Raw genomic sequence first — 16,650 nt, 5'->3', positions numbered from 1 at the left:
CCAGTCCAGCAAAGTGGATGATGGAGGATCATGGCTTCAATGCTGGAGGTCTTTGCGTCTTCTGGAATGTGGGCGCTCTTCCCAAGAAATTTGCAGGATGCTTTAAAATTATTTAAACTTTTATTCAAGTTATTTGCAATTGATTTCACCTCATGCAGATACACATAAAAAGGCATCACATAGTCATATTCTTGAATATTGATGTTTACAGTTAGATCAGTGGTTCCCAACCTTTGGGCCTCCAGGTGTTTTGGACTTCAACTCCCAAAAATCCAGCCAGCCTACCAGCTGTTAGGAACTGTGGAATTACTGACTAAATATGAACTTGGGTCTTTTATTCCCTCTTTGCTGTTGTCATTGTTGCTGATCTATCCAGAGGGAATAAGTCCCTGAATCAGGCCCGTAGCCAGGATTTTGATTCAGGAGGGGCTGAGTTTGATTCGGGGGGGGGGGGGGGCTGAGTCTGAGTGAAAGAGGGTCAACCCTAGCAAGCCTTCTGTATCGTTGCCCCAATACCCCCATGCATATGGAATATATTGAGCCTGGCGATCAGATCATGATATGAATAAACACAACAGTTTAAATAATGTACCAGTAAGGCCTTCTCGTGGACCACCATGAGAATGGGGGGGGGGGGTCAAGCCCCCCCCCCCCCCCCCCCCGGATACATGCCTGCCTGAATGGTCCATGGGTAGTGCAGAAAGCCTTCATCATTCACACTCCAGCCTCCCAGTCCCTTTTTGGCAAATATGTAAAGAGAGAGCAGGAGGAATCCACAACGAGAGGAAAGAGAATGAACAGTCCCAGATCTATGGAGATAAAGGTCCTCTTGCATCTCAGCTGCTTTGGACATTGCTCCCCATCCTTAGGGAGAGAGTTCCAGTTGGCATTTTTTATTCAAAGAAAAGATGGGAAGGAGGGTCTCTCCTGAGAAAGAGGCTGGAAGGTATTCAAAGATCAGGGCTGCTGAGTCAGCATCGTAAAAGGCAACCCGACCCCCTTCATAGTTCAGTGTCACCCGAACCCTTTTGGGCTCCTCATACAGAGTCATACGTAGGTACGCACCATTGTAAGAGGAGGACCAGTAGTCACTCTTGTTCTTTCCCACTGGCCAGACCCCAGCACAAGGACCAAAGTGGGCTGAGTCTTTTCTCTGCACAGACTTTCTGGCAACTCCCACAGACCATTCTCCATTCTTCACAAGGACTTCCCAAAAATGCCTGCCTCCTGTGAATCCCTCTTGGCCCAGCACACAAGGATATTTAGTGAATCTCTGAGGATTTTTAGGAAGATTTTGCCATTTCTCTCCACGTGTCACATGCCTGCGATCTTCAGAGAGGATGAGCACAGGATTGGCTGTGTCGGGATCCAGAATCACATGTGCTGTTGGTGGTAGAAACAGATCAGGATTGAAGTGAGAAAGAAAGAAAGAAAGAGAGAAAGAAAGAAAGAAAGAAAGAAAGTAAGTTAAATGTAAATTGCTGGAGGGTTCAGCTTCTATCTTGCATTCTTATGAAATGACAGGGAAATCCTCACTTGTTTCTTCAAATCTAGATAGGTTCAATGTTACATTATATTCCTTCTTCATAAGATTAACATTTGAATGCCTGCTGATTTGAGCACTGGATTTTTATTCTGGAGACCAGGGACTGATTCCCAGCTCAGCCATGAAACCCATGGGGGACCTTCTGTCATTGATTCACCCTATGCCCTGCAACAATGACACTTCCCCATCACGCATCTTCTTCTCAATGGTATGGGGAAAGAAAGAGATTTGGACTTCTTGTTTGATATAGCAATATTATTGTATCCTAGCTAATGATAGGAAACAGGGATAAGGGGAGATATGCCCAGTTAAATGCACAATTCCAGAGGTTAGCCAGAAGAGATAAGGAACTATTTTTAAATAAGCAATGCATGGAAGTGGAAGAAGACAACAGAATAGGAAGGACAAGAGACCTCTTCCAGAAAATTAGAAACATTGGAGGCAAATTTCAGGCAAAAATTGGTATGATAAGAAACAAAGATGGCAGGGACCTAACAGAAGCTGAAGAGATCAAGAGAAGGTGGCGAAACTATACAGAAGATCTGTATAGGAAGGATAACAATATCGAGGATAGCTTTGACGGTGTGGTGAATGAATTAGAACCAGACATCCTGAGGAGTGAGGTTGAATGGGCCTTAAGAAGCATTGCTAACAACAAGGCAGCAGGAGACGACGGGATCCCAGCTGAACTGTTTAAAATCTTAAAAGATGATGCTGTCAAGGTGATGCATGCCATTTGCCAGCAAATATGGAAAACACAAGAATGGCCATCAGACTGGAAAAAATCAACTTATATCCCCATACCAAAAAAGGGAAATGCAAAAGACTGCTCCAACTTCCGTACAGTGGCCCTTATTTCTCATGCCAGTAAGGTAATGCTCAAGATCCTGCAAGGAAGACTCCAGCAATACATGGAGAGAGAGTTGCCAGATGTTCAAGCTGGGTTTAGAAAAGGCAGAGGAACCAGAGACCAGATTGCCAATATCCGCTGGATAATGGAGAAAGGCAGGGAGTTTCAGAAAAACATCTACTTCTGCTTCATTGACTATTCTAAAGCCTTTGACTGTGTGGATCATAATAAATTGTGGCAAGTTCTTAGATTCTCCTGAGGAATCTGTACAAGGACCAAGTAGCAACAGTCAGAACTGACCACGGAACAACAGACTGGTTCAAGATTGGGAAAGGCGTACGGCAAGGCTGCATCCTCTCACCCAACCTTTTTAACTTGTATGCAGAACACATCATGCGATGTGCGGGGCTGGATGAACGCAAAGCTGGGGCGAAAATAGCTGGAAGAAACATTAACAACCTCAGATATGCAGATGACACCACTCTGATGGCCAAAAGCGAGGAGGAGCTGAGGAGCCTTCTAATCAAGGTGAAAGAAGAAAGCGCAAAAGCCGGGTTGCAGCTAAACGTCAAAAAAACCAAGACTATGGCAACAAGAATGATTGACAACTGGAAAATAGAGGGAGAAACCGTGGAGGCCGTGACAGACTTTGTATTTCTAGGTGCAAAGATTACTGCAGATGCAGACTGTAGCCAGGAAATCAGAAGACGCTTACTTCTTGGGAGGAGAGCAATGTCCAGTCTCGATAAAATAGTAATGAGCAGAGACATCAGACTGGCAACAAAGATCCTCCTAGTCAAAGCCATGGTATTCCCTGTAGTCACCTACGGATGTGAGAGCTGGACCTTAGGGAAGGCTGAGCGAAGGAAGATCGATGCTTTTGAGCTGTGGTGTTGGAGGAAAGTGCTGAGAGTGCCTTGGACTGCGAGAAGATCCAACCAGTCCATCCTCCAGGAAATAAAGCCTGACTGCTCACTGGAGGGAAAGATACTAGAGACAAAGTTGAAGTACTTTGGCCACATCATGAGAAGACAGGAAAGCCTGGAGAATACAATTATGTTGGGGAAAGTGGAAGGCAAAAGGAAGAGGGGCCGACCAAGGGCAAGATGGATGGACGGCATCCTTGAAGTGACTGGACTGACCTTGAGGGAGCTGGGGGTGGTGACGGCCGACAGGGAGCTCTGGCGTGGGCTGGTCCATGAGGTCACGAAGAGTCGGAGACGACTGAACGAATGAACAACAACAACAGCTAATGATAACTACATTCATTAGAAGTAAAATATTATTTTCAGATCTAAAACATTTTGCAGCATTGGTCCGACATGGTAAATAGTTTAATTTAGAAGGACATAATCTGAGATTTGGCTGGCATGCATACTTATGATATGACAAAGCTAAAATAAATTCAGGAGCACATTGCTGAGAATTTGGGGTAAATATATCCAGATTATTTTGTTTTTTATTTGTGTTTTTTGTGTTAAAATTTGATTTTAAAAGACAAAAAAGAAGATATTCTTTATTGTAATTAAAATGGGCAATCTTGGGTGCTGGTTGTTATTTTTTAAATCTCTGGGATATTAGAGATTTAAGTTTCCTTTGAATGTCATTTTTATTTGACCTGTTTGTTAATAAATATTGATGTGAGCAGAATGTGAGAACATTATTTTTGGGACTACACAAGCCCTGTGGTTGTGATTGTTGCAGGATTTTGGAACATTGGGAGTTCTCAAAAATGGACTTTTCTAAAGTTATGTCTTTTTACCCCCATCAGGCTTTTTATAATGATACCACACTGGGTGGGCAAAGTGTGGCCCATGGGTTATTTTTGTAATCTGTGGACCACCTCCCACCAGCATTTTTTAAAATACAGAACAACCTTTATGAGGGGATTTTATCCAATTGGAGGCTTCAAAACACATTCTTGCAATTTTCCTTTAAAAGTATTATTTTCCCTCTAAAGTCCCTTGGAGTGCCAATATGCCCTCCTAGCCTTCCACTGTTGCCCCAGGCTTAGACTGTGGGCCATAGTAAGATGCAGGATTATTTCTAAAGACAATAAGATAGGAAATTCACCAAGGAGGTTCTGCTATTCAAGAGAAAATCTAAACTCATCTAGGGATGCATCTACACTGTTGAATTACTGCAGTATAAAACTGCCATGGCCAATGCTGTGGAATCCTGGAAGTTGCAGTTTCACAAGTTTTTAACCTTCTGCTGATGCTTCACCAAAATACAACTCCTTGGATTCCATAGCTTTAAGCCATAGCAGTTAAAGTGGCATCAACCCACATTCAGTCTACAGTGTAGATGTCACCTGAGAAAAAGGGAGATTGATTGGTTTGGTTGGCTCTGCTATATTTTTGTGGAATCATGGTTAAGGCTGAGTAAAAATATTTAGGAGGGTCCAAAAAGAAAAATAAATACAGCTAACTCAAGCCTGACTTCTCCCTAAAAGCCAAGATGAGTAAACAAAGACCATTGCAATTTGAACCAGCATGACCCAGAGTTGGACTAGGGCTCTTGGAGACCAGGGACCCTATCCTGCCTCAGAGAGAACGCTATGGCAAACCCTCTCTGAAGAAAATCTTTCCTGTTTACCTTTTTGTTGCTGAAGACCAAATTCCAGGGAGTCTAAAGAGAGAAAGGAGAGAGAGAGACTTAGTAGGACATGGTGTCTCACAGAAATCAGGCGGAAACAACTCAAGTTGGCTGAGATCCTTCACCCAAGAGATGAAGCATAACTTCAACCACCTCATATAGTTATGCCTCATTCAGGAATGGTGGCATTGGTTGTCCAATGTGCATCACCGCATTGACATGCAATGTCGCAATGTGCAGTCTCCATAGCAGTATATCAGGGTAAACTTTGGACAAAAGTGACTGAGTGGAAAGGGCCACTCTTCCCTAGTTCACACTGGAAGGTGACAAAGGATGGGTTGCAGGAAAGAGAGCTCTGCCTCCTTCATCACTTAGATATGTCTCGATGTATGAACAATGAAGGTTGCTATCTAGAAATGCCAACCAACTCTCAGATTGAAGTTAAGACCAGTAGATTTCATTATTTGTGGACTGACTACAATGCTCTCTCTAGGAATCATCAGGCTTTCTAGTATGACTCGATGGTCAACTACCTCCAAAGAGTGGTCTTATAGCGGACATCCATCCTGGCCACTTAAGTCAATTTTAAACTCTATTGAGGAAAACTGGAGATTTCATAGGAAATTGAGACCTGGATGGTGATTGCTCAAACGACAGGGTGCAGATTGTCAGTGTGCTGCAGAAGCTTTTGAAGCTCTGAAGAAATGGACGCCCGAGACTTCAGTAGAAAACAGATATTTAGTTTTACTAAGCAGCTCAAATATACAGCATACACCATCAGTAGACAGACAGGAACAAGAAGAATGAACAACACACTCACTGAAGCTATAAGGACTTATCTCTGTGTCCTCCTTACTCGCTCAAGGCAACACTCAGGGTCACATCTTCACAGCTTATTAACTCTACTGTTTAACCCTTTCTGTGTCAGAATACTCTCTTGCAATACAATCCTGTTACAATCACAGCTATTGTACATAAAATTACATTTAAACACACACTATACATTAATCTTACACTGACACAGATGCACATGGAGGACTTTCCTTCACACACTTTTGTAGGAGTTTCTTGTTTAGCCGCCATGGTTAGAAGCTCGCTTCAAACTGCACTAAATGGTTAATGTCAATGGGAGAAAAATCTAGAAGACCTGGAATTTCCTACAGAGAACACCTCTCTAGGGATCACTAGGTCCTCCAGCGTGACACCGTGGCCAATGCCTGAAAGAGGTTGGCTATAGAGTCACACTGGACAAATGGGTTTAGTGGCCTGGCTCCGGTGGACATAAAGGGATTAATCTTAACACACCATAAGGTTCTCTCAGGGGTTGGCTGGTCAATAGACCTATCCCCAGGTCGCATTAGAAAAGGACTATCACGATGCTTGCCATGACATTTAGGGTGGATCTACATGCTATATATTCCAGATTATCAAAGGAGTTAATCCACATTATCTACTTTGAACTGGATTATCTTCACTCCCATATAATCGGGTCCAAAGCAGATAATGTGGATTTTGTTTGGCAGTGTAGATGGGGCCTTAATGCCCCTTAAAAGCCTTGGGATCTTGAAGGAGCCCATCTACTTACATACATATGCCTCTCAGAGTATTAGGCTCACACTAGTTTCATTTGGACAAAATAAAACATTTCTTAAAATCCTCAGGACCAAATTCCACAAAATGTATACACATGGCTTCAGATAGTTTTAACATTTCTCCTTGTTGATCTATTTAAGTCTGTTTAATACAATTCAAGGTACAAATAATTTAATACATTAATACTGATTGTATTAGTACACCAGCAAGAAATCTCATGGTATTTCTTGTGTGTGCGTAGGTATACATTTGTGCAATGTAACTGGAAGACACATTGACACAGTAGAATGAATGCAGTTTGACACCAGTTTAAATGCCACAGATCAATGTTATGGAATCAATGGAGTTGTAGTTTTACAAGGTCTTTTGGCCTTCTCTGCCAAATAATGATGGTGCCGCGTCAACTAAAACTCCCAGTATCCCATAGCGTACAGCCATACATATTATAATGGTATCAAACAGCATTCATTTCACAGTGTTGATGATCCCTGAACATAAACCTGTCATAAACATTTAAAAAACAATAGAACAGAATAGACGCAGCATACGGTAGTTCTGTTTCAAGTTTAAAATAAAATTGGCTGATTTCTCACCTTACCTTTCCCAGTGCCTTTGAGCCTTTAATTTCCCTATTCAGACCAGTGTTACATCTCCCTGAAAACCCTTGTGAACAATCACGCTTACCTCTGAATTGCTTCATGACACCCTCCAGAAAGGGATTTATATCACAGAAATCCCAGATCTTCCATTTGAGAGCAGGAGGAAAAGCCACAGAGGTCTCAAATTTCTCCTTTTCATTATAACTGCAGGAAAAAGAAAAATATCACAGGGTGCATCTTCTATAGAATGAATGCTGTTTGACACCACTTTGGCTGTTATGGCTTGATGCCTGGACTTGTTTTGCAAGGCCTTTTGCTTTCTCTGCCAAAGAGTGCCGATGCCTTACCTAACTACAACTCCTTTGATTCCATAGCAATGAGCGATTACAGTTAAAGGGCAGTCAAACTACTATAATTCCATGGTATAGAAACATACCCACAAGATCACAGAGTTGGAAGGGGCCTCAGAGGGCATCAGGTCCAACACCACCATTCAACCCCAGACACCCATTTCTGCAAGAGGAGAGGGATGTGCTTCACATGCAAATCCAAGTTTTTATGGGAGATCAACTTACCCCTGTAAGAAGCTTCTGATGTCCTGTAAATGAAGAGAAGAAAGAACTCAGGACAGGCATTTGCAGTGAGATTATGTGCATATTTACAAACATGTAATGTTTCTAGCTAACTTTTTAAAAATCGTGGTTTTTTCATGTTCCCCCATAGCTGGGGCTGACAAATGGGAGCTCACCCCACCTCACTGATTCAAAACTTCAACATTCAGGCCAACAGCCGACGCAAGGATTTAACCCATTACAGCATCGTGGCCCCTGAAGTAAAGCTAGTTGGGTGAAAAGGCCTTGCCTCCACAAAGAAGGGTAGATTTACAAAATGGGGCATCTACTTCAATGCCATTGTTTTGCAAACTTTTTTTTGGCAAAGCTTCCAAAATACTGTTAAATGCAAGTCTTCAGGCTCCAGATCTGGGGAAACTGGAATATTTCAAGGCCACGCACTTGAATACATGATGAAGGCAATGTTGGTGTGGTGAGGAGTCCCAGACTGAGGTGAGTTCCAGCTTCAGCCAATGCCCTGGTGCTGGGTGGCGATCCGTACCAGAGTTAGATCGAACGATTGTATTGCATGGGCCCCCATTCCACTATTGTCATTTATAGGAAATACATACCAGGTTGCGCATCTTTGACATTAGGGTTTATTGTCGAAGGCTTTCATGATCAGAATAACTGGGTTGTTGAGTGTTTTCCAGGCTGTGTAGCCATGCTTGCTTGCTTGCTTGCTTACTTACTTACTTACTTACTCGTGGCCATAGAGCCCAGAAAACACACAACAACCCAGACATTATAGTTGTTTTCAATTGTGCATGGTCCAGTGACCATATGTCTAAATACCCTTGTCAACCTGCCTTTCTTCACCACTGCTATTCCTTCATTTTAAATTTATTTTTTGTGCAATTGAGAAATTCCTCCATTTTAAAAAGGCAAATACATGCACACACGCACACACATATATGAGAGAGGAAAGCAGGATGTAAGGATGTCTTTTGCAGACTTTAGTTCTGCGTTCAACACAATCCTCCCATACAGACTGGTGACTAAACTTATGGATCTTAGACTGTCATATTCGTTCCTGGATTATAAATATCCTGTCTGGATGTTCCCAGTTTGTGTACACTGGACCATGATGAAGCTGAGGTGTCACTGCCTCAGCCACCTTTGGGGACAATATGGGCCTTACCTGGAGGAGTTCACTTGCCGGCTGCTGATGCTTCTCCTCCATCTCTTGGATGGGTTTCGAGAGAGAGGAGAGTTCTTCAGAGAGTCTGGCAAGATGTTCCTCCCTTTTGGCTGAAATCTCCTTCTCCACCTCTTCCATTTTTGCCAGGAGATTCCTCTCTTGTTCTTCTAGAAACTGGTGCATGAGCCTGAATGCAGCCACAGTCTTCTCCTTCTCTCTCTGGGTTTTCTCCTAGAAGAAAGGAAAGGAAAAACAGGAGTGAGAGGCAGAAAGAAACTGTCATTGGGCTGAATTCTCCACATTCCCTTGAAAAGAGGCCCTTCATACAGAAAATGTCAATATCCAGTAGAGAAAGACTCACAAGTGCCCACCACTGGAATGGGCCTGGATCAATATTGTCCATTTTCCACTGTCTGTAGGCTATTAGGACTTTATACATGATGAGTATTTTTGGCAAAGCACTTTCTTCCCTGTTTATCCAGAGTTGCACTCAAAGAGGTCGTACTTTCCCATTTTCCAGTACGAATGCCACTTACAAGCCAATCCTGGATTTCCCGCGCTGCATCTGCTTTGTAGGCCAGAATATTGTCTCTCTCCTTCTTCAGAGTCTCCAGCAAACCCGAAATCCAATCCTGAAGAGGACGGCAAAGGCCTTGCTCACCTCTTTTGTTCAAGGCTTACAGTTTTTATAATAAATAGCATAAAAATGCCTAGCAATCCCAAGTGTCCAATAAGGAAGACTAAGTGGAAATGAGTGAAAATCAGTTTCTGAAACAGAGTTGCCAAATATGAGGACCTGGGCCAGATTATCCCATTGTTGTGGGAGAGAAAGGTGCAATGTCTTCATTGTTTCTGGGCTCAGCTACAGATAAGACAAAAGGGCTACATGAAAATTTCCAGCAAACTTACTAGAAGCCAAGCTTGTTAAAATTGGCACACCCTTTAGTTATTCCATGATTCAACACACAAAAGCTCTCAAGGGGGTGGAGATGTCTATGTACTTAGCACTAGGACCACACCTTCTGCTCTGCTTTGAGCCTAGAAGAAAGGAGGTTGGAACCTTTAACTCATCTCCTAAAGGCATATGTGTTAATAAACTCAAGGCCCACAGGCCAAATCCAGCCTGCCATGTGGTTTTCTGTGGGATGCTAGACTAAAAGTCCTGTATTTCTCATCATGACAAGAGCCAATGGAAGTTGTGGTACAGGAACAGGCTGCAGTTTGTTCTGTTTAGTCAGGATATTGGGGTGTGAATTGAGATACTACGATTGTGGCTATAATGCCTGATGTTAATATGATGTCATTTCACCTTTCCCAAATCTCAGAGCCACAAGTGCTATTTGGTTGTAATTCCCATTATCCTCAGCCTGTAATTCCCATTATCCTCAGAACTAAACCACCTAAACTGGGCTCTACAGGCCAATGGATACTCTGCCTCAGACATCAGAAGAGCTGCAAGACCGAGAACAAGCCACGAGAGTAAAGACAAAGATCCATCCAGAGGAAAAGTGTTCTTGCCCTACATCAAGGGAACCACTGACCGCATAGGGAAGCTGATGAGGAAACACAACATACAAACTATCTACAGACCCACCAGAAAATCCAACAAATGCTACGTTCAGCAAAGGACAAGAGGGATCCTCTCACTTCTGCAGGAGTCTACCGTATACCATGCAGCTATGGACAAGTCTACATAGGGACCACCAAACGCAGCGCCCAAACACGAATCAAGGAACATGAAAGGCACTGCAGACCACTTCAACCAGAGAAGTCAGCCATAGCAGAGCACCTGATGAACCAACCTGGACACAGCATATTATTTGAGAACACAGAAATGCTGGACCACTCCAACAACCACCATGTCAGACTACACAGAGAAGCCATTGAAATCCACAAGCATGTGGACAATTTAAACAGAAAGGAGGAAACCATGAAAATGAACAAAATCTGGCTACCAGTATTAAAAAACTCTAAAATTACAACAGCAAAACAAGAGAGAGGAAACAATCTGGGACATCTAATCACCTCTCAACAAAAGATCGCCCCAGTCACTGCCAGGCCATCAAATGCTAATCAAGGTGGTCAATTGAAACATTCACACCCAGTTCCAGCAGAGAAGAGTCCTTTGTCCCACCCTGTCATTCCACAAATATATAAACCCATTTTCCTAGTTCCAACAGGCCTCACTACCTCTGAGGATGCTTGCCATAGATGCAGGTGAAATGTCAGGAGAGAATGCCTCTAGAACATGGCCATATAGCCCGAAAAAACCTACAACAACCCATTTATTTATTTATTTACCATATTTGTATACCACCTTTCTCAGCCCAGAGGCGACTCAAGGCAGTTCACAGTCGGCAACAATTCAATGCCACATTTAAAAAACAATTAAAATAGTCATGAAATACTATTAAAACATTTAGCACATAATATAAAAACAGTACAAAGCCATAAAAACATTATCATAAGCGTCTCCTTACTAAAGTCATTATCCAAAGGTGGGAGTTGTCATGTGGTTGTTGTGATCCTTGATGGAAATGAATGACACCACCGCCTTAGGAAATAGGGACTTCATTTCACTTGGCCCTTTGGTGCAAAGATCAGAGAGTTGGAAGAGAGCAAAGGGCTCTCTAGTCCAACTTCATCCTGCCATTCATGAACACACAATCAAAGCATTCCCTGACAGAAGGCCATTCAGCCTCTGTTTACAAATCACAAGAGGAGGTACTCCAAGAAAGCAAATTCCACCATGAATCTATTCTTGCCATTAGGGAGTCCTTTCCATACTGTTCCATTACCAGGGCAGAGACCACAAGCGGGCACTAGAGAGATGTTATGGGGTGAAGGGTGGGATGAAGGAGAAATGCTATTTCCTGTTATTCCCCCCTGTAATTCCGCCCACCCACATCCTCATCGTGGAAACAGCCCTCCTTTGTAATATAGGAAACGGGGAGGGGGAATAACCAGCAAAAGTTGGGAAATGGTGTTCCTCCTTCAACTCCTTCCCTGTAAAATGGACCATTCCTCTCTCTCGAGCACCACCTTGTGGCCTCCACCCTGATAATGGAACAGTATTGAACTTCCTAATGTTCAGGCAGAATCTCTTTTCCCATAGTTTGATTCAATTGCTCCATGTTTTAGGATGAATCTACGCGTAGAATTAACATAGTTTGACACCAAATTAATTCCTAGGGAACTGGTATTTGTACAGGATCGTATCCATTTCTGTTTGTTTCATTTATATGGCTTGGTTTTTGTTTTTGATCGCTGCTTCCAAAAATTGGGTGCCTTTCTGAATGAGATATTTTGTCTTACTCGGCTCCTTACTCAGCGCTCAGCTGCAGGCCCTGGCAGCCTGCTGTGGCTTTTTCTCCTGTCAGGACTTTTCTGAGCAAGGACACTGGCAAACGTGATGGACAGCAAGCCCCGGCAAGCTGCCAGCAATTATGCTGAAAAGCAGGTTTGAAGCTGGTACCTGCTCCTCCCTGCTTTCGTTTTAAGTTTATTTTTATGTCGGAAGGGCCTTCCCATTTCGTGCCTCCGAAAGAATGAAAGAAATAGACAAAATGGGAGAAATGAATTTCACGCACATGACTATAGGGCACAAGGCACTAATACTCTGGCAGAAAAAGTTGAAGACTTGGTAAAACTACCATCTCAATGATTTGTAGCATAGGTGCTGGAGCATGTGAAGTAATGCCAAACTGCATGAATCCTACAGTTTAGATGGCCCCCAGGTCCCTGAAAATCTCAGGGCTTGGGGAAAGTATCGAGCTGCCAGCCACAGACCTGTATTGTGGGGTGGAGATGCACCACAACACCTTTTTAGGAGCCCCTATTTTATCCCTCCTACCTTGTACTCCTTTGATGCTTCATCTAGCGGAATCACTTTGTGGTTTTCATGCTCCTTTGACCTGTCACACACCAGACAGATGGGGATTCCGTGGTCCTTGCAGAAAAGCTTCAGGGGCTCCTGGTGCCTCTGGCAGACTTTCTCCTTCTCTTCTGCCTTCTGGCTCCCAAGTTCCTTGGCTATTTCCACCAGATTTGCCAGCTGCCTGTTTGGAATGATGCCACCTTCCTGCACTTTTTGCCTGCATTGTGGGCAGGAGGCCTCTTTCTTTTCCCAGCATTGATCCAGGCAGGCTTGGCAGAAATTGTGCCCGCAGGAGATGGTCACAGGCTCCTTGAAATACTCCAAGCAGATGGAACAGGCTAGTTCCTCACAGAGCTTCTTCACAGAGTCTCCAGAAGCCATTGCTGGTGTTGCTGCTCCACCGCAGAGTCAAGACAGTGTTAATGGCTTAACTTTCGTTTCGTTTCGCAGACGGTCTCTTCCTGCCAGGAAAGCAGCCTAGGACTCCGCCTCTGCCCAACCTCTGGCACTCCAACCTCTGAGCTCTTTCAATGCCTCAGCTTTTGGGAATCTGGACATGAGATCCTCCCCTTTCTCTGCCTTTCTGGACTTATGCAACTAATTCTCCAAGCATATAACTCCCTTGCTTAAAAATGCTTCTTTGGCCACTGGTGTATTCTGAGGCACAATTCAATGGACTAGTTGTGAGCTATGAATCCCTTTGCAGCTTAGGTCCAGCCTATCTAAAAAGCCTTAAAAACTTGGCAGGGCTTTCTTTCTCTTGGCCCACCCACATTCATGTACCCGTGTGCCTCCAAATGTTGCTAAAAAACAGGTGGACAGAAAACAAAGAGATAATAGGGCCCAGACTTTGGAGACATAAAGAGTGCTTCGACATTAGGAGTTGTTTGGAGAGGAACTAGCACTCACCAAGAGAAGACTGAGGACCTTGTAAAGCTACAACTCCCGTGAATCCAGAGCATTGAGCCATGGCAGGTAAAGTAATATGAAACTCCATTAAATCTACAGTGTAGATGCACCCTGAGTTGCAGCAGGGAGAGAACGACAAGCCAGAGGGAGGAAGGTGGGAGACCCAGGGAGAAGCAGGGATAGGAGGGCATAAGCAGGCATCTGGAGGTGGGGGGGGGGGGCTTGGGGCCCCAGATACCAAGAAGAGGGTTCAGGAGATGAGCTGGGGAAGTTCCTCAGAGATATTTGTTGACAAGTGCCGGGAGTCTTCTCTATCTTCCTGTGGATTCCCAGAGGAAAGGACCTCAGTTCATTGTGACACTGGAGCTCCTAACCTCTGGTTGTGAACATTGTGCAAGGAAGGAAAAAAGACTCCTTTATATCTATCTGTTGACTTCAGATTACTCCATGGATATCATATAGTTTTCATAGTCAAAGAGTCCTCGGAGGTAGATTTGCTACTTCCTTCATCGGACATATAACCCATAGCACCCGGGATTCACTTTTGGGCTCCCATTCGAATCCTTCACAGGAATGGCACTGCTTAGCTTCCAGGATCGGAAGGTAAACTGGTGCCTCCATATTGGCAAATGGGATGAAATCTTGGAAAATATTTGCAATCGGTTGTCTATACATATAATGTACAAGTTACTGATTGTCAGACCTGGTATCATCTGTGGTGTAGCCTTCAATTCTGTTATCCTTTTTTTCGAAATGAGAAACAGATTTTCTGAACCTAATCAGCCTATAGCAGTCCCTTACTGCTGAACATATAGGCATCAGAAAGGTCCACCTGCTATAGCATTTCTGATTTGTATCTATGGTTGCAAAAGCTAAACAGCGAAGAAAGCAGGCAGGAAGAAAACCAACTCAATTGAAATGTTTTGGAAGAGCTCCACAGACAATTCAAGATAGAAACAAATGTGTCCAAATCTGGGCCAAAGTCTCCCTAGAAGCCAAAACGAAGGTATTGTACTGTGGAAATGAAGGAGATGGCACTACAGGTAGATAGATTAAGGTTTAATTTACAAGATCCACTCTATAGGCTCAGTCTCCAGTTAGACCCTTTTACTGCCAAATGCATTTGTTTTAATGGAAACTAAAATTAGTTTGGAAAGTCACACAGAATCCCTAGGTCCTCCAGTGCAATTCTGTGTTGAATTTCCGCTGGATGATGCACAAAGAGCCACACAGGAGGACCTAAGATTGCCAGACAGAAGACCTTTGTAAGAATCTTTAGGCCCTCAAGCTGACTTTGGCTATAAAGTTCTGCAGGGGACCTAGAGATTACTAGAAAGGTATTCTCTCAGGTTACAAAAGAGCTTTTTCATTTACTTCCTTCGCATGGCCCTTTCAAGTCACACTTTCTCAGCCTCAGAGGAAGGCAATGAAAAACTTCTTTAGCGATCATGGTGTAAATTCAAGAAATTTCTCTTGAATTTCAAAAGAAGTGCCAAGAGCCCCCCCCCCCCCCCCCCCCCGCCATCATAAAGACATTTCACGAGGGCCTGTTAATTGCTTCCTCCTGATATATCAAGTCTGGGAGAGGATTCTAGTAAAAACATTGTTATTCTTATAAATTGTAGATACCGTGAGAACTTGTAAACAATAAAGAGATGAAGGGAATATGGAAGGCTGGTAAGAGTATAACTTGGGGCCAGGCTTTAGTGCAGCTGGTAAATCACCAGCAATGATAAGTCCTACCAACTGAAAGGTTGCCAGTTTGAAATTCGGGGTCGGTGTGAGCTCCCGACTGTCAGCCCAGCTCACTATTTGAAAACAGGTTAGAACTATAAGTAGAGAAATTAGGCACCACTAAACAAGCGGGGGAGATATTTTACGACCCATAAAGGAAACATACCTCCTTTCTGTTCTGTCTGTCTCTGTCCTGTTTGTCCAAAAATGGCATTGCATGTTTGTGGTGTATGTGTAATGTGATCTGCCCTGAGTCCCCTTGGGGAGATAGGGCGGAATATAAATAAAGTGTTCTTATTATTTTCTGGTGATTCTACTTGGTTTAGAAATAAGGAGCATGTTTCCAGCTTTTCAGGCTGTGAGTGAATTCCTATTCCAAAAGGTCTCCAGTTCCTAAGATTTGCACGAGTTCCACCCCAAATACCCAGTTGTAGAGCCTCCTTGGAGTCCCCGTAGGTCAGGCACAAAGGCACACATCAATGACAAAGTTCCAGCCTTTGAGGGAGGAGGTGGCAAAACCCCATGAACGACTCATGCCAACAAAACCCTGTGATAGGGTTATTATAGGTCAGAAATGATTTGAAGGCACACAATACCAAATTGGTCTTCTTTTGAAATTAAGAAAATGCACAGCATATCAAAATGAGAGCTATTAAGAGTTTTTGCCTCTTTTCTTTTTAAAGTGATAATTATGTGGATTTCCACAGTTGATACAGGAGGCCTGCCACTCTTTGACATGCAATTGCGGACCCCGAGTTGAGGCCCAAATTATTATCTGAAACTCAAGTGTGGTTTGACAGTCGGACTGTGACTCTGGAGACCAGGCTTTGAATCCTGACTCAGCTAGGAAAGGCAATGGGTGATCTTGGGAAAGTCACAATCTCTCAGCCTTAGAGGAAGGCAATGACAAACCTCTTCTGAACACACTTTGTCAAGCTAACTCCATGGTAGGTCAGAAACAAATTGAGGCCTCACGACAAGCAAATCTTTCATATTTGTTGCATTATTTATTGACTGCAGTCCAGATTGCAAGCAGGCTGGACAGAGACACAGTGTAGCCTAGCCCATGCCGAGTCAGGTCTCATTGATTAAAATGTTATCTCCAGAAGTCTTCAAATCCTCCAGTGTGACTCAATTGTAAGACTGTCTCAGAAATTGGCTATAGAATCATGCTGGAGGAATAGAGATTCCT

The 16,650-nt window shown here is 43.5% G+C and overlaps 1 protein-coding gene across 1 annotated transcript; it reads right to left on the bottom strand.

Moving 5' to 3' along the window:
- Window positions 1–676: 676 nt before the first annotated feature.
- Window positions 677–13,308, bottom strand: LOC137096295 (zinc finger protein RFP-like). Its single transcript, XM_067465399.1, has 7 exons — window positions 12,792–13,308; window positions 9,475–9,570; window positions 8,939–9,169; window positions 7,762–7,784; window positions 7,272–7,390; window positions 4,995–5,027; window positions 677–1,383 (listed from the first exon to the last, which is right to left on the bottom strand). Exons 1-7 carry the CDS (start codon window positions 13,194–13,196, stop codon window positions 866–868), a joined length of 1,425 nt encoding a protein of 474 aa, XP_067321500.1. The 5' UTR covers window positions 13,197–13,308; the 3' UTR covers window positions 677–865.
- Window positions 13,309–16,650: the final 3,342 nt, after the last annotated feature.

This window comes from Anolis sagrei, chromosome 2, assembly GCF_037176765.1.
Source record: "Anolis sagrei isolate rAnoSag1 chromosome 2, rAnoSag1.mat, whole genome shotgun sequence".
NCBI lineage: Eukaryota > Metazoa > Chordata > Lepidosauria > Squamata > Dactyloidae > Anolis > Anolis sagrei.
Note: the sequence above shows the minus strand (reverse complement) of the source record. Positions and strands in the feature narration are given on the sequence as shown.

What these genes read in the sequence shown, in the direction of transcription:
- LOC137096295 (XM_067465399.1), bottom strand. Translation starts at nt 13,196, where the DNA reads ATGGCTTCTGGAGACTCTGTGAAGAAGCTCTGTGAGGAACTAGCCTGT. An exon ending in GGGAAATCCAGGATTGGCTT is followed by an intron (nt 9,170 to 9,474) that starts GTAAGTGGCATT and finishes CCTTTCTTCTAG; the next exon opens with GAGAAAACCCAGAGAGAGAA. An exon ending in TGGTCTTCAGCAACAAAAAG is followed by an intron (nt 1,384 to 4,994) that starts GTAAACAGGAAA and finishes TACCACCAACAG; the next exon opens with CACATGTGATTCTGGATCCC.